Source organism: Hyla sarda, chromosome 9, assembly GCF_029499605.1.
Source record: "Hyla sarda isolate aHylSar1 chromosome 9, aHylSar1.hap1, whole genome shotgun sequence".
In the NCBI taxonomy this organism is placed as follows: Eukaryota; Metazoa; Chordata; class Amphibia; order Anura; family Hylidae; genus Hyla; species Hyla sarda.
The window spans coordinates 8,985,434-9,011,586 of NC_079197.1; the positions used below are offsets into that span (position 1 = coordinate 8,985,434).

The window sequence follows — 26,153 nt, forward strand, 5'->3', positions numbered from 1 at the left end:
TAGAATAGTATAGACTAGGCCGGTGTAGTAGTGATATTATACATAGAATAGTATAGACTAGGCCGGTGTAGTAGTGATATTATACATAGAATAGTATAGACTAGGCCGGTGTAGTAGTGATATACATAGAATAGTATAGACTAGGCCGGTGTAGTAGTGATATTATACATAGAATAGTATATACTAGGCCGGTGTAGTAGTGATATTATACATAGAATAGTATAGACTAGGCCGGTGTAGTAGTGATATACATAGAATAGTATAGACTAGGCCGGTGTAGTAGTGATATTATACATAGAATAGTATAGACTAGGCGGCTGTAGTAGTGATATTATACATAGAATAGTATAGACTAGGCCGGTGTAGTAGTGATATTATACATAGAATAGTATAGACTAGGCCGGTGTAGTAGTAATATACATAGAATAGTATAGACTAGGCCGGTGTAGTAGTAATATACATAGAATAGTATAGACTAGGCCGGTGTAGTAATGATATTATACATAGAATAGTATAGACTAGGCCGGTGTAGTAGTGATATTATACATAGAATAGTATAGACTAGGCCGGTGTAGTAGTGATATTATACATAGAATAGTATAGACTAGGCCGATGTAGTAGTGATATTATACATAGAATAGTATAGACTAGGCCGGTGTAGCAGTGATATTATACATAGAATAGTATAGACTAGGCCGGTGTAGTAGTGATATTATACATAGAATAGTATAGACTAGGCCGGTGTAGCAGTGATATTATACATAGAATAGTATAGACTAGGCGGGTGTAGTAGTGATATTATACATAGAATAGTATAGACTAGGCCGGTGTAGTAGTGATATTATACATAGAATAGTATAGACTAGGCCGGTGTAGTAATGATATTATACATAGAATAGTATAGACTAGGCCGGTGTAGTAGTGATATTATACATAGAATAGTATAGACTAGGCCGGTGTAGCAGTGATATTATACATAGAATAGTATAGACTAGGCGGGTGTAGTAGTGATATTATACATAGAATAGTATAGACTAGGCCGGTGTAGTAGTGATATTATACATAGAATAGTATAGACTAGGCCGGTGTAGTAGTGATATTATACATAGAATAGTATAGACTAGGCCGGTGTAGTAGTGATATTATACATAGAATAGTATAGACTAGGCCGGTGTAGTAGTGATATTATACATAGAATAGTATAGACTAGGCCGGTGTAGTAGTAATATACATAGAATAGTATAGACTAGGCCGGTGTAGTAGTGATATAATACATAGAATAGTATAGACTAGGCCGGTGTAGTAGTATTATACATAGAATAGTATAGACTAGGCCGGTGTAGTAGTGATATACATAGAATAGTATAGACTAGGCCGGTGTAGTAGTGATATACATAGAATAGTATAGACTAGGCGGGTGTAGTAGTGATATTATACATAGAATAGTATAGACTAGGCCGGTGTAGTAGTGATATACATAGAATAGTATAGACTAGGCCGGTGTAGTAGTATTATACATAGAATAGTATAGACTAGGCCGGTGTAGTAGTGATATTATACATAGAATAGTATAGACTAGGCCGGTGTAGTAGTGATATTATACATAGAATAGTATAGACTAGGCCGGTGTAGTAGTAATATACATAGAATAGTATAGACTAGGCCGGTGTAGTAGTGATATTATACATAGAATAGTATAGACTAGGCCGGTGTAGTAGTGATATTATACATAGAATAGTATAGACTAGGCTGCTGTAGTAGTGATATACATAGAATAGTATAGACTAGGCCGGTGTAGTAGTGATATACATAGAATAGTATAGACTAGGCCGGTGTAGTAGTGATATACATAGAATAGTATAGACTAGGCCGGTGTAGTAGTGATATTATACATAGAATAGTATAGACTAGGCCGGTGTAGTAGTGATATTATACATAGAATAGTATAGACTAGGCCGGTGTAGTAGTGATATTATACATAGAATAGTATAGACTAGGCGGGTGTAGTAGTGATATTATACATAGAATAGTATAGACTAGGCCGGTGTAGTAGTGATATTATACATAGAATAGTATAGACTAGGCCGGTGTAGTAGTAATATACATAGAATAGTATAGACTAGGCCGGTGTAGTAGTGATATACATAGAATAGTATAGACCAGGCGGGTGTAGTAGTGATATACATAGAATAGTATAGACTAGGCCGGTGTAGTAGGGATATACATAGAATAGTATAGACTAGGCCGGTGTAGTAGTGATATTATACATAGAATAGTATAGACTAGGCCGGTGTAGTAGTGATATTATACATAGAATAGTATAGACTAGGCCGGTGTAGTAGTGATATACATAGAATAGTATAGACTAGGCCGGTGTAGTAGTGATATACATAGAATAGTATAGACTAGGCCGGTGTAGTAGTGATATACATAGAATAGTATAGACTAGGCGGGTGTAGTAGTGATATACATAGAATAGTATAGACTAGGCCGGTGTAGTAGTAATATACATAGAATAGTATAGACTAGGCCGGTGTAGTAGTGATATTATACATAGAATAGTATAGACTAGGCTGCTGTAGTAGTGATATACATAGAATAGTATAGACTAGGCGGGTGTAGTAGTGATATACATAGAATAGTATAGACTAGGCCGGTGTAGTAGTGATATTATACATAGAATAGTATAGACTAGGCCGGTGTAGTAGTGATATACATAGAATAGTATAGACTAGGCCGGTGTAGTAGTGATATTATACATAGAATAGTATAGACTAGGCTGCTGTAGTAGTGATATTATACATAGAATAGTATAGACTAGGCCGGTGTAGTAGTGATATTATACATAGAATAGTATAGACTAGGCCGGTGTAGTAGTGATATTATACATAGAATAGTATAGACTAGGCCGGTGTAGTAGTGATATTATACATAGAATAGTATATACTAGGCCGGTGTAGTAGTGATATACATAGAATAGTATAGATTAGGCCGGTGTAGTAATGATATTATACATAGAATAGTATAGACTAGGCCGGTGTAGTAGTGATATTATACATAGAATAGTATAGACTAGGCGGGTGTAGTAGTGATATACATAGAATAGTATAGACTAGGCCGGTGTAGTAGTGATATTATACATAGAATAGTATAGACTAGGCGGGTGTAGTAGTGATATACATAGAATAGTATAGATTAGGCCGGTGTAGTAGTGATATTATACATAGAATAGTATAGACTAGGCCGGTGTAGTAGTGATATTATACATAGAATAGTATAGACTAGGCCGGTGTAGTAGTGATATTATACATAGAATAGTATAGATTAGGCCGGTGTAGTAATGATATTATACATAGAATAGTATAGACTAGGCCGGTGTAGTAGTGATATTATACATAGAATAGTATAGACTAGGCCGGTGTAGTAGTAATATACATAGAATAGTATAGACTAGGCCGGTGTAGTAGTGATATACATAGAATAGTATAGACTAGGCCGGTGTAGTAGTGATATAATACATAGAATAGTATAGACTAGGCCGGTGTAGTAGTAATATACATAGAATAGTATAGACTAGGCCGGTGTAGTAGTGATATACATAGAATAGTATAGACTAGGCGGGTGTAGTAGTGATATACATAGAATAGTATAGACTAGGCCGGTGTAGTAGTGATATTATACATAGAATAGTATAGATTAGGCCGGTGTAGTAGTGATATTATACAAAGAATAGTATAGACTAGGCCGGTGTAGTAGTGATATTATACATAGAATAGTATAGACTAGGCGGGTGTAGTAGTGATATACATAGAATAGTATAGACTAGGCCGGTGTAGTAGTGATATTATACATAGAATAGTATAGACTAGGCCGGTGTAGTAGTGATATACATAGAATAGTATAAACTAGGCCGGTGTAGTAGTGATATACATAGAATAGTATAGACTAGGCCGGTGTAGTAGTAATATACATAGAATAGTATAGACTAGGCCGGTGTAGTAGTATTATACATAGAATAGTATAGACTAGGCCGGTGTAGTAGTGATATTATACATAGAATAGTATAGACTAGGCCGGTGTAGTAGTGATATTATACATAGAATAGTATAGACTAGGCCGGTGTAGTAGTGTTATTATACATAGAATAGTATAGACTAGGCCGGTGTAGTAGTGATATACATAGAATAGTATAGACTAGGCCAGTGTAGTAGTAATATACATAGAATAGTATAGACTAGGCCGGTGTAGTAGTGATATACATAGAATAGTATAGACTAGGCCGGTGTAGTAGTGATATAATACATAGAATAGTATAGACTAGGCCGGTGTAGTAGTGATATTATACATAGAATAGTATAGACCAGGCCGGTGTAGTAGTGATATTATACATAGAATAGTATAGACTAGGCCGGTGTAGTAGTGATATTATACATAGAATAGTATAGACTAGGCCGGTGTAGTAGTGATATTATACATAGAATAGTATAGACTAGGCCGGTGTAGTAGTGATATTATACATAGAATAGTATAGACTAGGCCGGTGTAGTAGTGATATTATACATAGAATAGTATAGACTAGGCCGGTGTAGTAGTGATATACATAGAATAGTATAGACTAGGCCGGTGTAGTAGTGATATACATAGAATAGTATAGACCAGGCCGGTGTAGTAGTGATATTATACATAGAATAGTATAGACTAGGCCGGTGTAGTAGTGATATACATAGAATAGTATAGACTAGGCCGGTGTAGTAGTGATATTATACATAGAATAGTATAGACTAGGCCGGTGTAGTAGTGATATACATAGAATAGTATAGACTAGGCCGGTGTAGTAGTGATATTATACATAGAATAGTATAGACTAGGCCGGTGTAGTAGTGATATACATAGAATAGTATAGACTAGGCCGGTGTAGTAATGATATTATACATAGAATAGTATAGACTAGGCCGGTGTAGTAGTGATATTATACATAGAATAGTATAGACTAGGCCGGTGTAGTAGTGATATTATACATAGAATAGTATAGACTAGGCCGGTGTAGTAGTGATATTATACATAGAATAGTATAGACTAGGCCGGTGTAGTAGTGATATTATACATAGAATAGTATAGACTAGGCCGGTGTAGTAGTGATATTATACATAGAATAGTATAGACTAGGCCGGTGTAGTAGTAATATACATAGAATAGTATAGACTAGGCCGGTGTAGTAGTGATATTATACATAGAATAGTATAGACTAGGCCGGTGTAGTAGTAATATACATAGAATAGTATAGACTAGGCCGGTGTAGTAGTAATATACATAGAATAGTATAGACTAGGCCGGTGTAGTAGTGATATTATACATAGAATAGTATAGACTAGGCCGGTGTAGTAGTAATATACATAGAATAGTATAGACTAGGCGGGTGTAGTAGTGATATTATACATAGAATAGTATAGACTAGGCCGGTGTAGTAGTAATATACATAGAATAGTATAGACTAGGCCGGTGTAGTAGTGATATTATACATAGAATAGTATAGACTAGGCTGCTGTAGTAGTAATATACATAGAATAGTATAGACTAGGCCGGTGTAGTAGTGATATTATACATAGAATAGTATAGACTAGGCCGGTGTAGTAGTGATATAATACATAGAATAGTATAGACTAGGCCGGTGTAGTAGTGATATACATAGAATAGTATAGACTAGGCCGGTGTAGTAGTGATATTATACATAGAATAGTATAGACTAGGCGGGTGTAGTAGTGATATAATACATAGAATAGTATAGACTAGGCCGGTGTAGTAGTAATATACATAGAATAGTATAGACTAGGCGGGTGTAGTAGTGATATTATACATAGAATAGTATAGACTAGGCCGGTGTAGTAGTGATATTATACATAGAATAGTATAGACTAGGCCGGTGTAGTAGTAATATACATAGAATAGTATAGACTAGGCGGGTGTAGTAGTGATATTATACATAGAATAGTATAGACTAGGCCGGTGTAGTAGTGATATTATACATAGAATAGTATAGACTAGGCCGGTGTAGTAGTGATATTATACATAGAATAGTATAGACTAGGCCGGTGTAGTAGTGATATAATACATAGAATAGTATAGACTAGGCCGGTGTAGTAGTGATATACATAGAATAGTATAGACTAGGCCGGTGTAGTAGTGATATACATAGAATAGTATAGACTAGGCCGGTGTAGTAGTAATATACATAGAATAGTATAGACTAGGCCGGTGTAGTAATGATATTATACATAGAATAGTATAGACTAGGCCGGTGTAGTAGTGATATACATAGAATAGTATAGACTAGGCCGGTGTAGTAATGATATTATACATAGAATAGTATAGACTAGGCCGGTGTAGTAGTGATATAATACATAGAATAGTATAGACTAGGCCGGTGTAGTAGTGATATACATAGAATAGTATAGACTAGGCCGGTGTAGTAGTAATATACATAGAATAGTATAGACTAGGCCGGTGTAGTAATGATATTATACATAGAATAGTATAGACTAGGCCGGTGTAGTAGTGATATACATAGAATAGTATAGACTAGGCCGGTGTAGTAATGATATTATACATAGAATAGTATAGACTAGGCCGGTGTAGTAGTGATATAATACATAGAATAGTATAGACTAGGCCGGTGTAGTAGTGATATACATAGAATAGTATAGACTAGGCCGGTGTAGTAGTAATATACATAGAATAGTATAGACTAGGCCGGTGTAGTAGTGATATAATACATAGAATAGTATAGACTAGGCCGGTGTAGTACTGATATTATACATAGAATAGTATAGACTAGGCGGGTGTAGTAGTAATATACATAGAATAGTATAGACTAGGCCGGTGTAGTACTGATATTATACATAGAATAGTATAGACTAGGCCGGTGTAGTAGTGATATAATACATAGAATAGTATAGACTAGGCCGGTGTAGTAGTGATATAATACATAGAATAGTATAGACTAGGCCGGTGTAGTAGTAATATACATAGAATAGTATAGACTAGGCCGGTGTAGTAGTGATATAATACATAGAATAGTATAGACTAGGCCGGTGTAGTAGTGATATAATACATAGAATAGTATAGACTAGGCGGGTGTAGTAGTGATATACATAGAATAGTATAGACTAGGCCAGTGTAGTAGTAATATACATAGAATAGTATAGACTAGGCCGGTGTAGTAGTGATATTATACATAGAATAGTATAGACTAGGCCGGTGTAGTAGTGATATACATAGAATAGTATAGACTAGGCCGGTGTAGTAGTGATATTATACATAGAATAGTATAGACTAGGCCGGTGTAGTAGTGATATACATAGAATAGTATAGACTAGGCCGGTGTAGTAGTGATATACATAGAATAGTATAGACTAGGCCGGTGTAGTAATGATATTATACATAGAATAGTATAGACTAGGCCGGTGTAGTAATGATATTATACATAGAATAGTATAGACTAGGCCGGTGTAGTAGTGATATTATACATAGAATAGTATAGACTAGGCCGGTGAAGTAGTGATATACATAGAATAGTATAGACTAGGCCGGTGTAGTAGTGATATACATAGAATAGTATAGACTAGGCCGGTGTAGTAGTGATATTATACATAGAATAGTATAGACTAGGCGGGTGTAGTAGTGATATACATAGAATAGTATAGACTAGGCCGGTGTAGTAGTGATATTATACATAGAATAGTATAGACTAGGCCGGTGTAGTAGTGATATTATACATAGAATAGTATAGACTAGGCCGGTGTAGTAGTGATATTATACATAGAATAGTATAGACTAGGCCGGTGTAGTAGTAATATACATAGAATAGTATAGACTAGGCCGGTGTAGTAGTGATATTATACATAGAATAGTATAGACTAGGTCGGTGTAGTAGTGATATAATACATAGAATAGTATAGACTAGGCCGGTGTAGCAGTGATATTATACATAGAATAGTATAGACTAGGCCGGTGTAGTAGTGATATTATACATAAAATAGTATAGACTAGGCCGGTGTAGTAGTGATATTATACATAGAATAGTATAGACTAGGCCGGTGTAGTAGTGATATACATAGAATAGTATAGACTAGGCCAGTGTAGTAGTGATATTATACATAGAATAGTATAGACTAGGCCGATGTAGTAGTGATATACATAGAATAGTATAGACTAGGCCGGTGTAGTAGTGATATACATAGAATAGTATAGACTAGGCCGGTGTAGTAGTGATATACATAGAATAGTATAGACTAGGCCGGTGTAGTAGTAATATACATAGAATAGTATAGACTAGGCCGGTGTAGTAGTGATATTATACATAGAATAGTATAGACTAGGCCGGTGTAGTAGTAATATACATAGAATAGTATAGACTAGGCCGGTGTAGTAGTAATATACATAGAATAGTATAGACTAGGCCGGTGTAGTAGTGATATTATACATAGAATAGTATAGACTAGGCCAGTGTAGTAGTGATATTATACATAGAATAGTATATACTAGGCCGGTGTAGTAGTGATATTATACATAGAATAGTATAGACTAGGCCGATGTAGTAGTGATATTATACATAGAATAGTATAGACTAGGCCGGTGTAGTAGTGATATTATACATAGAATAGTATAGACTAGGCCGGTGTAGTAGTGATATTATACATAGAATAGTATAGACTAGGCCTATGTAGTAGTGATATTATACATAGAATAGTATAGACTAGGCCGGTGTAGTAGTGATATTATACATAGAATAGTATAGACTAGGCCGGTGTAGTAGTGATATTATACATAGAATAGTATAGACTAGGCCGGTGTAGTAGTGATATAATACATAGAATAGTATAGACTAGGCCGGTGTAGTAGTAATATACATAGAATAGTATAGACTAGGCCGGTGTAGTAGTGATATTATACATAGAATAGTATAGACTAGGCCGGTGTAGCAAAAAAATTGACCCTGAACAGGTCGGAGCACAAATCACTACTTACAGTATTTTTATTTTTTATTTTTGCTAATGCCCCGTAAATTGGAAAGACTCCTTCTCCTCTCAACAGAGCTCAGGGCAGATGTGAACGTGTATATAGTTCTGGAATAGCAGAGACATGTCAGTGCATGAGAGTAATTCGCTGGAATAGCAGAGGGTAATCTGACGTAGCAGTGACATGAAATGGGGAATCAATGAAATATATATATATATATACACACACACACACACACACACGCACACGTATACGTACATATATGTTAGCTGAAATGGTAGAGTGGTGCTGCCCAATATCTGGTTTAGTGAGATATATATAACCTAGCAGAGTGGCACTGCCCAGTCCTATGTAGTAGTATATATGACCTAGTATTCTAGATTAACACTGCCCAGTCCTGTGTAGTAGTATATATGACCTAGTATTCTAGATTAACACTGCCCAGTCCTGTGTAGTAGTATATATGACCTAGTATTCTAGATTAACACTGCCCAGTCCTGTGTAGTAGTATATATGACCTAGTATTCTAGATTAACACTGCCCAGTCCTGTGTAGTAGTATATATGACCTAGTATTCTAGATTAACACTGACCAGTCCTATGTAGTAGTATATATGACCTTGTATTCTAGATTAACACTGCCCAGTCCTGTGTAGTAGTATATATGACCTAGTATTCTAGATTAACACTGCCCAGTCCTATGTAGTAGTATATATGACCTAGTATTCTAGATTAACACTGCCCAGTCCTGTGTAGTAGTATATATGACCTAGTATTCTAGATTAACACTGCCCAGTCCTATGTAGTAGTATATATGACCTAGTATTCTAGATTAACACTGCCCAGTCCTGTGTAGTAGTATATATGACCTAGTATTCTAGATTAACACTGCCCAGTCATGTGTAGTAGTATATATGACCTAGTATTCTAGATTAACACTGCCCAGTCCTGTGTAGTAGTATATATGACCTAGTATTCTAGATTAACACTGCCCAGTCCTGTGTAGTAGTATATATGGCCTAGTATTCTAGATTAACACTGCCCAGTCCTGTGTAGTAGTATATATGACCTAGTATTCTAGATTAACACTGCCCAGTCCTGTGTAGTAGTATATATGGCCTAGTATTCTAGATTAACACTGCCCAGTCCTATGTAGTAGTATATATGACCTAGTATTCTAGATTAACACTGCCCAGTCCTGTGTAGTAGTATATATGACCTAGTATTCTAGATTAACACTGCCCAATCCTGTGTAGTAGTATATATGGCCTAGTATTCTAGATTAACACTGCCCAGTCCTGTGTAGTAGTATATATGACCTAGTATTCTAGATTAACACTGCCCAGTCCTGTGTAGTAGTATATATGACCTAGTATTCTAGATTAACACTGCCCAGTCCTGTGTAGTAGTATATATGACCTAGTATTCTAGATTAACACTGCCCAGTCCTGTGTAGTAGTATATATGGCCTAGTATTCTAGATTAACACTGCCCAGTCCTGTGTAGTAGTATATATGGCCTAGGATTCTAGATTAACACTGCCCAGTCCTGTGTAGTAGTATATATGACCTAGTATTCTAGATTAACACTGCCCAGTCCTGTGTAGTAGTATATATGACCTAGTATTCTAGATTAACACTGCCCAGTCCTGTGTATTAGTATATATGGCCTAGTATTCTAGATTAACACTGCCCAGTCCTGTGTAGTAGTATATATGACCTAGTATTCTAGATTAACACTGCCCGGTCCTGTGTAGTAGTATATATGACCTAGTATTCTAGATTAACATTGCCCAGTCCTATGTAGTAGTATATATGACCTAGTATTCTAGATTAACACTGCCCAGTCCTGTGTAGTAGTATATATGACCTAGTATTCTAGATTAACACTGCCCAGTCCTATGTAGTAGTATATATGACCTAGTATTCTAGATTAACACTGCCCAGTCCTGTGTATTAGTATATATGGCCTAGTATTCTAGATTAACACTGCCCGGTCCTGTGTAGTAGTATATATGACCTAGTATTCTAGATTAACACTGCCCAGTCCTATGTAGTAGTATATATGACCTAGTATTCTAGATTAACACTGCCCAGTCCTGTGTAGTAGTATATATGACCTAGTATTCTAGATTAACACTGCCCAGTCCTGTGTAGTAGTATATATGACCTAGTATTCTAGATTAACACTGCCCAGTCCTGTGTAGTAGTATATATGACCTAGTATTCTAGATTAACACTGCCCAGTCCTGTGTAGTAGTATATATGACCTAGTATTCTAGATTAACACTGCCCAGTCCTGTGTAGTAGTATATATGACCTAGTATTCTAGATTAACACTGCCCAGTCCTGTGTAGTAGTATATATGACCTAGTATTCTAGATTAACACTGACCAGTCCTATGTAGTAGTATATATGACCTTGTATTCTAGATTAACACTGCCCAGTCCTGTGTAGTAGTATATATGACCTCGTATTCTAGATTAACACTGCCCAGTCCTGTGTAGTAGTATATATGGCCTAGTATTCTAGATTAACACTGCCCAGTCCTGTGTAGTAGTATATATGACCTAGTATTCTAGATTAACACTGCCCAGTCCTGTGTAGTAGTATATATGACCTAGTATTCTAGATTAACACTGCCCAGTCCTGTGTAGTAGTATATATGACCTAGTATTCTAGATTAACACTGCCCAGTCCTGTGTAGTAGTATATATGACCTAGTATTCTAGATTAACACTGCCCAGTCCTGTGTAGTAGTATATATGACCTAGTATTCTAGATTAACACTGCCCAGTCCTGTGTAGTAGTATATATGGCCTAGTATTCTAGATTAACACTGCCCAGTCCTATGTTGTAGTATATATGACCTTGTATTCTAGATTAACACTGCCCAGTCCTGTGTAGTAGTATATATGGCCAGTATATATGGCCTAGTATTCTAGATTAACACTGCCCAGTCCTATGTAGTAGTATATATGACCTAGTATTCTAGATTAACACTGCCCAGTCCTGTGTAGTAGTATATATGACCTAGTATTCTAGATTAACACTGCCCAGTCCTATGTAGTAGTATATATGACCTAGTATTCTAGATTAACACTGCCCAGTCCTGTGTATTAGTATATATGGCCTAGTATTCTAGATTAACACTGCCCGGTCCTGTGTAGTAGTATATATGACCTAGTATTCTAGATTAACACTGCCCAGTCCTATGTAGTAGTATATATGACCTAGTATTCTAGATTAACACTGCCCAGTCCTGTGTAGTAGTATATATGACCTAGTATTCTAGATTAACACTGCCCAGTCCTGTGTAGTAGTATATATGACCTAGTATTCTAGATTAACACTGCCCAGTCCTGTGTAGTAGTATATATGACCTAGTATTCTAGATTAACACTGCCCAGTCCTGTGTAGTAGTATATATGACCTAGTATTCTAGATTAACACTGCCCAGTCCTGTGTAGTAGTATATATGACCTAGTATTCTAGATTAACACTGCCCAGTCCTGTGTAGTAGTATATATGACCTAGTATTCTAGATTAACACTGACCAGTCCTATGTAGTAGTATATATGACCTTGTATTCTAGATTAACACTGCCCAGTCCTGTGTAGTAGTATATATGACCTCGTATTCTAGATTAACACTGCCCAGTCCTGTGTAGTAGTATATATGGCCTAGTATTCTAGATTAACACTGCCCAGTCCTGTGTAGTAGTATATATGACCTAGTATTCTAGATTAACACTGCCCAGTCCTGTGTAGTAGTATATATGACCTAGTATTCTAGATTAACACTGCCCAGTCCTGTGTAGTAGTATATATGACCTAGTATTCTAGATTAACACTGCCCAGTCCTGTGTAGTAGTATATATGACCTAGTATTCTAGATTAACACTGCCCAGTCCTGTGTAGTAGTATATATGACCTAGTATTCTAGATTAACACTGCCCAGTCCTGTGTAGTAGTATATATGGCCTAGTATTCTAGATTAACACTGCCCAGTCCTATGTTGTAGTATATATGACCTTGTATTCTAGATTAACACTGCCCAGTCCTGTGTAGTAGTATATATGGCCAGTATATATGGCCTAGTATTCTAGATTAACACTGCCCAGTCCTATGTAGTAGTATATATGACCTAGTATTCTAGATTAACACTGCCCAGTCCTGTGTAGTGTTAAGTTTTATCTCTCATTAGGTGTCAGTATCCAAGCAGTAGTAGTGTGATACATTAGTTGGAATAGCAGTGTCAGTATCCAATAAATTGTAGTGTTAATTTACAATAATAACCGGAATAGCAGAGTTGTATTCACCATTCTGATCTAGAATACGGAGAAGCAGTAAACTCCTTAATACAAGGTATAATGTAGAGCAGTAATAATGGCGGAGACCTCTACCCAGCTTTCTCACCTGAAACTCCTTGGTCAAGAAGTCCTCGCTCCCATTGTATTTTGCGCACTTTACTCTTGCCAGGAAGCCCCTCAGGTTTTCGGCCACCTGACTCATGATGTTCTCTTTTCCACTGAACGCAGCCAAACCTAGGTCTCCAGAGCCAGGGGAAAAGCAGCAGCAGAGAATGAGGAAGTGTCCTGAGAACACAGGCGGCCACTCCTACCTGTCAGTCCAGCACAACCGGAGGAACACCTAGGCTGGAGCTGCCAAAAAACTGCAGGCACAACGTAACCAGAACGAGACAGTCAGTGAGCAGGAAGAGAAGGGACACCGGCATGTACACTACTTTTCACTAGGGCGTGCATCTTGGAAATGGTTTACTGTAGGTGAGACACACCCAAAAGGCACAGCTTTTCCCTTTTCTAAATTTAGGAATTTATTGCAGAAACGTCTCCGTCGCGCAAAATTTGTGCCAAATTGATTTTGGCTAAAGTGACTTTGGTACGCACTTTTGCTTTTTCCACTTTGCAGTGGTTGCTAACTAATGAAGTGCAACTTTTCTTTAAAAAAATACAAGTCACACGTTTGTCGCAAAGCCCTTAAAAGGGGTACTCCGGTGGAAACCATTATTATAATTTTTTTTTAAATCAACTAGTGCCAGAAAGTTAAACAGATTTGAAAATGACTTCTATAAAAAAAAAAAATCTTTACCCTTCCAGTACTTTTTAGCAGCTGTATGCTACAGGAGGAAATTCTTTTCTTTTTTTATTTCTTTTTTTGTCTTGTCCACAGTGCTCTCTGCTGACACCTGATGCCCGTATCAGGAACTGTCCAGAGCAGGAGAAAATCCCCATTGTAAACCATGACACGGACAGAGGTGTCAGCAGAGAGCACTGTGGACAAGACAAAAAAAGAACAATTCAAAAAGAAAAGAATTTCCTCTGTAGCATACAGCTGCTAAAAAGTACTGGAAGGGTAAAGATTTTTTTTTATTAGAAGTCATTTACAAATCTGTTTAACTTTCTGGCACCATTTGATTTAAGAAAAAAAAAAATGCTTTCCACCGGAGTACCCCTTTAATTTGATGCAAAACTGCACCAGTCCAGACCTGCCTCACAAAACTGGCCGTGGAGAGCATTTTTATAAAAGTAAATTTTTTTGCGCAAGGGGATAAAAATCTGCAGAGGAGGAATCATACAAAGTGTTGTTCTGAAGTGATTCATTATTTTTTGCTTACGTGCCCAATGTGATATTTTGGTAAATATGGCGCACATAAGCAAAACCAAAAGTAAAAAATAAATTACTTTAAAACACATGTTGTAAAGACAAACAAGGGTAAATGTCCCTTAACAGTAGATCAGTGGTCTCCAAACTGTGCCCTCCATATGTTGCAAAACTACAACTCCCAGCATGCCCGGACAGCCGTTGGCTGTCCGGGCATGCTGGGAGTTGTAGTTTTGCAAAGCTGGAGGGCACAGTTTTTTGCACAGTTTTTTTTAGTTTTCTACCTTGATATTGCTCTGTGTTTTCTGCTCAGTCAGATTCACAGACTGGGAAGGGGCGTTCCCCAACAGGTGTGACATCATCTGAAGCCATACAGGGGAGAACTTCCTCCCTCACTCTGCTACACACAGCCCAGAGCAGTTCAGTGAAAGATGAGCTATGATTGGCTAAGGCTGCACACCCCTCCCCCCCCCCCCCCTCCTCAGCATTTCCTACTTTTGGACTTCTTCCAGGCCAGCAGGAGTCCAAAGTCTGTGCAAAGGATAGGGCAGGGGGGGGGGGGGGGGGAATGTGCTCTGGACAATTAGGGAGACACCTAGTGGCAGTTTTTTTTAAACACAAATAAAACATAGAAAACTTCATTTTTTTAAACAAAGTATATTAGAGAGATTTTTTATTTACCATATGGAATGCAATAGCAAAAATTAGTTTTAATGATAGTGCCCTTTTAAGTGCCAGAATAGTCAGACCATCCCTGTTGTATCATGTCCTCAACAGAGCAAAATGCTTTACTTATCTTCCATTATCTCTAGGTCTGTATATCCAAAACCAATAATAAAAATCAGGTAAATAGAGAATATTAAGTCCACATCACAAAACACTGTATTGGATGGATATATACCGACCCTCTCGAATCCTAATAAAGTTTTATTGTTGTTAACCTCATACATTTGCTCTCTGTTATCATCCAATCTGTGAGATGTTATGTCTATTTTGCATGACCCTGAGCACCAGGCAAACATGGGCAGTTGTCGTGGCCCCCGCAGTCAGTCCGGGCAAACACCTTCTACAATTTTGTAGCCAAGGTGAAAGTAGACAGGGTGCCCACTGTCATCCCAGTGCCCAAATATACCTGGGTTTGGCTCTGATACCTTATATGTGTTTTCCAACCAGAGCGCCTCCAGCTGTTCCAAAATTACACCTCCCATCATCACCGGACAGCCCGAGGCTGTCTGGGCATGCTGGGAGTTGAAGTTTTGCAACAGCTGGAGGCACTTTGGTTGGGAAACACTCAGGGGTCAAGTCCTGGGGAAGAAAAAAAGTGTGGGAACTCTTTCACTCAAGGGCTGGTCTCGCAGGACTCTTACTAATGGGAACGGTGTTTCAGCTGTGAAAAAAGTGCAGGAACTCAGTTCCCACGCGTTTCTGCAAAACTTGAGCCCTGTAAACACTGATATATAGAGAAAGATGTTATATATAAATGCACAGGGCTAAATATACACGGACAGACACTGCAGCCATACAGAACGTATAGAAATGTATGAACAGATGCTACAACTGCAGCAGACTAGATACAGACATAAGGAGGGGATCTGCACTTATATACAGTGACGTTACTGCAATATAACATTCTTACGACTTACGATATTCTGGACTATAAAAAGCCATGTGGAACTGCAATAAGACTTACCGTACCTTTAAGGTTAGGAAACCCCCTTTAAGTCGGTGCGGTCACTTAACTCTCCAGAACGCAATTAGATAATACAGAGAGCAATTAATCGGAGACACTTCTGATCTTTTATACTAGAATCAAATACGTCAACTCATCATATATAGGAATATATACACTACAACGTTACACTACATACCAGTATATCTCAATGTCCACACAAGTCTCAGATTGCTACACAGGATGTAAGGAGGAACTCTCTGTAACACCATTAAAGTCCAGGGGCGGAGGCATCAACAATTAGATCTAATTTCCTAAAAAAAAATAAAAAAAATGTGCGATACAGTAAGAAGTATAACCTGCCCCTAATTCTCTGTTATGTTGTAGCCTTGCCATGAAACATGAAAAAGGAGTTTAAAGGGGCACTCCGCTGGAAAACATTTTATTTTAAATCAACTGGTGCCAATAAGTTAAACAGATTTGTAAATGACTTCTATTTAAAAAATATTAATCCTCCCAGTACTTATCAGCTGCTGTATACTACAGAGGAAGTTCTTTTCTTTTTTGAATTTCCTTTCTGTCTGACCACAGTGCTCTCTGCTGACACCTCTGTCCATGTCAGGAACCGTCCAGAAAAGAACAGGTTTGCCATGGGGATTTGCTTCTACTCTGGAGAGTTCCTGACATGGACAAAGGTGTCAGCAGAGAGCACTGTGGTCAGACAGAAAGGAAATTAAAAAAGGAAAAAAACTTCCTCTGTAATATACAGCAGCTGATAAGTACTGGAAGGATTAAGATTTTTTTTAATAGAAGTCATTTACAAATCTGTTTATCTTTCTGCCACTATTTGATTTAAAAAAAAATAAATAAAAAAAAGCACGTTTTCCAGTGGAGTACCCCTTTAAAAGTATTTTAGGTGAAGTTGCCCTTTAAGGTGAGCCTCCAGCTGTTGCCATCATGTGAATCTTCAGCTGTGGCAAAACTACAACTCCCAACATGCAAAACTACAACTCCCAGCATGCCCGGACAGCCGTTGGCTGTCCGGGCATGCTGGGAGTTGTAGTTTTGCAACAGCTGGAGGTCCATAGTTTGGAGACCACTGGTGTATAGGATAGACGGGGCCTTTGTTTTCGCTTTCATTTCTGTATAGTATCTGGACTGAAAGAAACCATTGGCTGCCATATAGTAAAGAAAAGTGATTCGTAGTGATCAATCATTTTCTGGAGGCTTAATATACAAAAATAAACAAAACAAATTAAAGGAGTTATCCAGGAAAAAAAAACTTTTTTTTTTCATATCCACTGGCTCCAGAAACAGATTTGTAAATGACTTCTTTTAAAAAATCTTAATCATTCCAGTACTTATGAGCTGCTGAAGTTGAGTTGTTCTTTTCTGTCTAAGTGCTCTCTGATGACACCTGTCTCGGGAACTGTCCAGAGTAGAAGCAAATCCCCATAGCAAACCTCTTCTACTCTGTGCTATTCCCGAGACAAGCAGAGATGTCAGCAGAGAGCACTATTGTCAGACAGAAAAGAACAACTCAACTTCAGCAGCTGATAATTATTGGAAGATTAAGATTTTTTTAATTTAATTTTTTAATTTAACTTGAATTTAACTATTTAACTTTCTGGAGCCAGTTGATATATATATATATATATATTTAAAAAAAAGTTTTTTCCATTCATTTTTCATAAATAGACATTCCATAGAGGAAGCAGAGCTTCACTGTGGTCAGCCCTGATGTAAGCTTTATATTAACTGGGACTGATATATATATATATATATATATATATATATATATATATATATATATATATATATATATAATCTATTTACAGCAATTCACAAACAGGTCAACCTCAAAGACATCAGAGTAAAAGTGTTCTCCAGTAATAATAAATATTATTAGGCTGTAAAATCCCAACGTAACTCAGTAAAGACACATCATGTTGTTCCCGTCATTAATCTTAATCCTGGGAGCATCTGTGACTTGTCTCCGCGTGCTGAGTATGTGGTGCAAGAGACCTCCGGGAAAGACGGCATTTCACTGTTTTATTATATTAAAATATGCAATGTGCATGTGCATAAGATTAAAACTGCTATAAAACTGACCCCTATATACAAGAATATAACTACTATAATACTGCTCCTATATACAAGAATATAACTACTATAATACTGCTCCTATATACAAGAATATAACTACTATAATACTGCTCCTATATACAAGAATATAACTATTATAATACTGCCCCTATATACAAGAATATAACTACTATAATACTATATAACTACTATAATACTGCTCCTATATACAAGAATATAACTACTATAATACTGCCCCTATATACAAGAATATAACTACTATAATACTGCTCCTATATACAAGAATATAACTACTATAATACTGCTCCTATATACATGAATATAACTACTATAATACTGCTCCTATATACAAGAATATATCTACTATAATACTACTCCTATATATAAGAATATAACTGCTATAATACTGCCTCCTATATACAAGAATATAACTACTATAATACTGCTCCTATATGCAAGAATATAACTACTATAATACTGCTCCTATATACAAGAATATAACTACTATAATACTGCTCCTTTATACAAGAATATAACTATTATAATACTGCCCCTATATACAAGAATATAACTACTATAATACTGCTCCTATATACAAGAATATAACTACTATAATACTGCCCCTATATACAAGAATATAACTACTATAATACTGCTCCTATATACAAGAATATAACTAGTATAATACTGCCCCTATATACAAGAATATAACTACTATAATACTGCTCCTATATACATGAATATAACTACTATAATACTGCTCCTATATACAAGAATATAACTACTATAATACTGCTCCTATATACAAGAATATAACTACTATAATACTGTTCCTATATACAAGAATATAACTACTATAATACTGCTCCTATATACATGAATATAACTACTATAATACTGCTCCTATATACAAGAATATAACTACTATAATACTGCTCCTATATACATGAATATAACTACTATAATACTGCTCCTATATACAAGAATATAACTACTATAATACTGCTCCTATATACAAGAATATAACTACTATAATACTGCTCCTATATACATGAATATAACTACTATAATACTGCTCCTATATACAAGAATATAACTACTATAATACTGCTTCTATATACTAGAATATAACTACTAGAATACTACTCCTATATACAAGAATATAACTACTATAATACTGCTCCTATATACAAGAATATAACTACTATAATACTTCTCCTATATACAAGAATATAACTACTATAATACTGCCCCTATATACAAGAATATAACTACTATAATACTGCTCCTATATACAAGAATATAACTACTATAATACTGCTCCTATATACAAGAATATAACTACTATAATACTTCTCCTATATACAAGAATATAACTACTATAATACTGCCCCTATATACAAGAATATAACTACTATAATACTGCTCCTATATACAAGAATATAACTACTATAATACTGCTCCTATATACATGAATATAACTACTATAATACTGCTCCTAAATACAAGAATATAACTACTATAATACTTCTCCTATATACAAGAATATAACTACTATAATACTGCTCCTATATATACAAGAATATAACTACTATAATACTGCTCCTCTATACAAGAATATATCTACTATAATACTACTCCTATATACAAGAATATAACTGCTATAATACTGCTCCTATATACAAGAATATAACTACTATAATACTGCTCCTATATACAAGAATATAACTATAATACTGCTCCTATATACAAGAATATAACTACTATAATACTGCCCCCTATATACAAGAATATAACTACTATAATACTGCTCCTATATACAAGAATATAACTACTATAATACTGCTCCTATATCCAAGAATAGAACTACTATACTACTACCCCCTATAAACCAAAATAGAGATTTGATTAGGAACTTTTTTACATGACATTACACAGAACCTGTTTTGGTATTTTTTTTATTTTTTTTAAATATGCCCAATTTGTCTAATAAAATAAAAAATGTCTCTACTTACCTCCCTTTTTCCCCTGCAGTCTCCTTCACTCCCCAGCGCTGTAGTCAACAAGTCACTGTGTCCAGAGTGGCAATGTGTCGCACCGACCCTAGCACCCAGAAGTGAAGTTCAGGGGTGACTTGGCGCCATGATAATGGAGGGTACGGGGAAATGAGGTAAGTATGGGCATTTTTTATTTTAGCAAACGTTTCTTAACAACCCTATTAATCCCCATCGGGCACACTGTTCGGCCTGTGCACCCATTAGCCCTGATGCCTCCTAAGTAGACATGGGCATGCAATGCCCAACACTCATGCTCGATCGGCAGGGAGGAGGGCAGGGGCAGCATGACTACATGCCGCTCTAGCTCCGCCCCCGTGTCGACCCAGGAGGTGCCCACTTAGGGTTTACCCTCTAAATGCTGTGCCCGATGGCTACAAGGTAGTGGCAGGGAGGGCTTATAAGGCTTAATACAGTGTTTCCCAACCAGGGTGCCTCCAGCTGTTGCAAAACCACAACTCTCAGCATGCCCGGACAGCCGAAGGCTGTCCGGACATGCTGGGAGTTGTAGTTTTGCAGCAGCTGGAGGTACCCTGGTTGGGAAACACTGGTTTATATACAATATTTGATGTATAAATGAGGCTTTGTATGCTGGGAGTTGTAGTTTTTCAACAGCTGGAGGCACCCTGGTTGGGAAACACTGCTATAACACTGCTTTAGCGCATTTTGTACTGTTGCCCTGACCTTGACTTTGTGGTTATTTATTGACATCGGCCATGTAGTCCGCACCAGTGCAAGTTAGTACAATCTGCGCCTTGGCTTATAGGCTGCATAGGCTGCTTTCACACAGCGCAGAAATGCTGTAGAAGTTTCTCAGCAGAAAATCGTCAGCAGTAAAATGTTATTGTGAATTTGTTGTGGACTTCGATTTTCCCATTGACATTAATGGGGAAAATTTCTCAACAAATCCCTAGTGTGTCCATGAGGCAATGGGACACGTTGTCGATTTCAGATTCACACTGCAGCGCTTTGATGAGTTTTGTTAAAATGTCATCTGCATTGCTGCAGATTATCTGCATGGTTGCGGTCTGTAACCATTTTAATGTAGTGTGACTTCATTGTATCACAGCAAGAGGGCAGCATTACCCAAATCTCCATAGGGGTGCCATTAATGGCTGTAATTCGGAGGGGAGACAGCAGTCAGAGACTCTTTAGACCAGTGTTTCCCAACCAAGGTGACTCCAGCTGTTGCAAAACTACAACTCCCAGCATGCTCGCACAACCGTTGGCTGTGCGGGCATGCTAGGAGTTGTAGTTTTGCAACAGCTGGAGGCACCCTGGTTGGGAAACACTGTTTACACAGCACTCAATAAAAGCCATCTATACAATTCATCAGGAGCCATAAGGCCTCATTCACACGGTGGGATTTCCTCTCGGAAATCCCATTGTAGTACCTATAGTTTTAATGGGATTCTGCTGCACTGTGCACACGGCAGAATTTCCGCACCGGAAACATCTGTTGCTGAATTTCAAATTCTGTTCTCTGCAGAAAGAATTGACATGTCAATTCTTTCTGCGGAATCTGTTTGGAAATGCATTGCCGTCTATGGAGACGGCGCATTTCTGAGCGGTCCTAGAGCCCACTGATGACATTTGTCCAGGGCTAGGTTTTTCGCCACCCTAGGCAAAAGCACCCTAAGGGTGCGTTCCCACAGGGCGTATACGCAGCGTATTTGACGCTGCGCAAAATTTACGGCAGCAGCGGGAAATACGCTGCGTATTCTTCGCTCACTATACACACAGGGCTTTCCAGCGGCAGCCCAATGTGTATAGTGAGTTTTGGAAGCGGAGCCGCGCGTCACAGTCACGCCGGCACACGGCCCCGCCTCCAAAATTTACTGCTGCCGGAAAGCCCTGTGTGTATAGTGAGCAAGGAATACGCAGCGTATTTCCCGCTGCTGCCGTAAAGTTTGCGCTGCGTCAATTACGCTGCGTAAACGCCCTGTGGGAACGCACCCTTAAAGGGGTACTCCGGTGGAAAACTTTTATTTTTTAAATGAACTAGTGCCACAAAGTTAAACAGATTAGTAAATTACTTCTATTAAAAAAATCTTTATCCTTCCAGTACTTATTAGCAGCTGTAGGCTACAGAGGAAATTCATAGTTTTTTTAAAATTCTTTTTTCTCTTGTCCACAGTGCTCTCTGCCGCTTTGAAATTGTAGGCAAAAATTCCGCTTGCTAAAATGTATAGTGTAGTGAATGGGTTTTTCCGTTCACAAATTCTCACTTCGGAATTTGTGAAGCAGAATTTGTGAATGGAAAATCCGCTTGGAAATTTCCGCCTTAAGAATGGCGTTGCTCATTCTTCAGGTGAAAATCCTCATGAAACACATTGCAGTCTATTGGAGACTGCAGTGTCCGCACGGTCCTAGCACCGACTGATTCATTGGCCGCACTCGGAACCGTGTTGCTCATTGCAGAATGGCGTTGCTCATTGCAGTTTCCGCAGTGTGAACATAGCCTTAGGGTACGTTCAGACGAGAGGATTTTCCGTGCGTATTTCGCTGCGGATCCATCGCTGAAGGACCTCTATATGCTGCCTTTACATGTGCCTGCTCGGAGCTGCAATACGCCTCTACGAGCAGATACACTGCGATGTGCGAGTCGCCATACTCGCACATGGCGGCAGCTCTCGGCCTAGCTCATAGAGCAGGGGTGCGAGTACACCGTGCATGCGCGGCGACTCGCACATCGCTTCAGTGTGTCTGCACGTAGCAGCGTATTGCCGCTCCGAGCAGGCACATGTAAAGGCAGCATACAGAGGTCCTTCAGTGGCGGATCCGCAGCGCAAAATACGCTGTAAATCCGCTCGTCTGAACGTATCCTTAAGCTAGGTTCACAATGCGGAAACTGAGCAACGCCATTCTCCAGGCGGATTTCCAAGCGGATTTCCATTCACAAATTCCGCTTCACAAACACACTACACAGTACATTTTAGCAAGCGGAATTTCTGCCTGTAATTACAAAGCGGAATTGCAGGTGGAAATTCCGCAGTGTGAACCCGGCCTTACACACAGAAATTGTATTTTTCGTATCAGTTTCTGCTGTGGAAAGTGCATGGGTTTGTGCCAGCTGAATGGGACGGTGGTATAAATTTCTGCAACAAATCTGCTGTGTGTGAACATTCTCTTACGAAAACGAAGAAATCTCGATGCATTCCTATAGACCAGTGGTCTCCAACCTGCGGACCTCCAGATGTTGCAAAACTACAACTCCCAGCATGCCTGGACAGCCTACGGATGTCCAGGCATGCTGGGAGTTGTAGTTTTGCAACATCTGGAAGTCCGCAGGTTGAATACCACTGTTATAGACCAATGTTTCCCAACCAGGGTGCCTCCAGCTGTTGCAAAACTACAACTTCCAGCATGCCCAGACAGCCTAGGCCAGTGTTTCCCCAACCAGGGTGGCTGCAGCTGCTGCAAAACGGTTGTCTGGGCATGCTGGCAACTGTAGTTTTGAAACAGCTGGAGGCACCTGTGAAACACTGATATATACAGTAACATTTGTGATATACATGAATCTGTTGCAAAACTACAACTCCCAGCATGCCCGGACAGCCAACGGCTGACCGGGCATGCTGGGAGTTGTAGTTTTGCAACAGCTGGAGGCACCCTGGCTGAGAAACACTGTCCTACAGACACAGCATCCATATGTACTATTGCTCTGAAGTGTATTTGGGCTGATCTGACCCCCTGCTGCTTTACAGGCATGCTGGGAGTTGTAGTTTTGCAACAGCTGGAGGCACCCTGGTTGAGAAACACTGCCCTACAGACACATCATCCATACAACCTATTGCTCTGAAGTGTATTTGGGCTGATGTGACCCCCTGCTGCTTTACAGGCATGCTGGGAGTTGTAGTTTTGCAACAGCTGGAGGCACCCTGGTTGGGAGACAGTGCTATAGACCAGTGTTTCTCAACCAGGGTGCCTCCAGATGTTGCAAAACTACAACTCCCAGCATGCCTGTACAACCTTTGGCTGTCCAGGCATTCTGGGAGTTGTAGTTTTGCAACAGCTGGAGGCACCCTGGTTGAGAAACACTGCTATAGACAGTGATGTTTGTGTAGGTGCAGCCCCAGCCTTCCCGATCAGCTGCTTACAAGATCAGCCTAGGGCTTAGCACCTCCTACACATATGACTGGTCACATGATCACGATGACATCATCAAAGGTCCTGTAGCCTACTAGGATCTCTAGCGTCTACCCTGAGCTGAGCGTCGGAGCCCCTATGTCTGGTATAGTGGAGGGGGGAGTGGGCTGGGAAACCCCGTATGGCGTGTGTGTATATGTACGGCATGAAAGGATATGCTCTCTCATGACACCTTTTCCTGGTAGCTTTCCCTTAAAGGGGGTGTCCTGATGTGTAGATCTGCAGGGTACATGATACACCGGGAGCTATAGATTGGGATATTCTCCAAACTGTGAACCTCCAGCTGTTGCAAAACTACAACTCCCAGCACACATCCCAGCCAAGGGCTGTCCGGGCATGCTGGGAGTTGTGGTTAGTCATGTTGGGTGCACCACAGCATTTAGGTGTTTAATTGGCCAGTATCTTTGTCAGAGTTTGCCAACCAGGGTGCCTGCAGCTGTTGCAAAACTACAACTCGCAGAATGCCCGGACAGCCAACGGCTGTCCGGGCATGCTGGGAGTTGTAGTTTTGCAACAGCTGGAGGTTCAGTTTGGAGACCTATTGGCTCATAGAATTAAGGAACAAGGTTTAAATCTAGACAGAGCATCGTCTGGACCAGCGTTCCTCTCAACAATTACAACCACCATTATGCCCTGACAGCTGAAGCATGATGGGAGTTGTGGTCTTGCAACAGCTGGAGAGCCCCAGGTCTGCACAATCCCCTGTGAGCAGCACTGGTTATATATATATATATATATATATATATATATATATGCTTCAAAGTATCAATGCAGGGAAAATGTAGCAGCCCGGCCTCTGCCTGATAGAATTGTAGCAAATACAGGATATAAACAATAATAATGTTTCCAGATAGCGATGTCATTATGTAACGACTAGGGGCATAAAATGACACCCGGATACCCCGAAGTGGAGTCTGTATTGAATGTGATGTAGGGGTTAATAGGGCTTTCACATCTTTCCATACTGCAGGAGATCTGTAAACAGCAGGCATTTGTTTCCCCAACCAGGGTGCCTCCAGCTGTTGAAAAACTACAACTTCCAGCATGCTGAGAAGTGTGAGCTCACCCTCAGCCTTTGATGAGTCGGGACTCTGATTACTTCAGGATTCCATTAGACAAGTGTTACCCAACCAGTGTACCTCCAGCTGTTGCAAAACTACAACTCCCATCATGCCCGGACAGCCAAAGGCTGTCCGGGCATGCTGGAAGTTGTAGTTATGCAACAGCTGAAAACAGACTGGTTGGGGAAACCTGCACCTAGATTCTAGCTGTGCCCTAATAGAGCAGAGCTAAAGAAAACAAGCAGTAAGTAGTGGCTACTTGAAGGGGTTGTCCAGGAATAGAAAATCAGAGCCAATTTCTTTCAAAAACAGCGCCATATTATAGATTAATTTATGCAGAATAACTTTCCAATTGCATGTTATTAAAAAATATGCTTCTTTCTATTTAATTTTCCACTTTGAAAAAATGACCACTAGAGGTCTCCCTACCAGTCCTGGCCACAAGCCATTTTTTTTTTTTTTTATATAGATTTCAGA

At 38.7% G+C, this 26,153-nt stretch overlaps 2 protein-coding genes across 5 annotated transcripts in view; one reads left to right on the forward strand and one right to left on the reverse strand.

Annotated features, from left to right (window-relative positions):
* PTPN18 (protein tyrosine phosphatase non-receptor type 18) overlaps nucleotides 1–13,563 on the reverse strand; it is a 49,926-nt gene extending 36,363 nt beyond the window's left edge. For both annotated transcript variants that reach the window (XM_056538503.1, XM_056538502.1), the window contains exon 1: nucleotides 13,432–13,563. In XM_056538503.1, coding sequence (XP_056394478.1) covers nucleotides 13,432–13,527 — 96 coding nt within the window. In that variant the 5' untranslated portion in view covers nucleotides 13,528–13,563. The remainder of the gene's footprint in view (nucleotides 1–13,431) is intronic.
* A 101-nt stretch (nucleotides 13,564–13,664) lies between these two features.
* The window catches only part of MON1B (MON1 homolog B, secretory trafficking associated), a 24,619-nt gene continuing 12,130 nt past the window's right edge, over nucleotides 13,665–26,153 (forward strand). Inside the window, exons 1-2 of one of the 3 annotated variants that reach the window (XM_056538500.1) lie at nucleotides 13,665–13,799; nucleotides 20,447–20,582. Coding sequence is in view for 1 of the 3 variants with exons in the window: in XM_056538499.1 (XP_056394474.1) it covers nucleotides 24,694–24,700 (7 nt within the window). In the remaining 2 variants the exon portion in view is untranslated. Of the gene's footprint in view, nucleotides 13,800–20,446; nucleotides 20,583–24,468; nucleotides 24,701–26,153 lie in introns of those variants that run through there. The other 2 variants (XM_056538501.1, XM_056538499.1) reach the window with 2 other exon arrangements.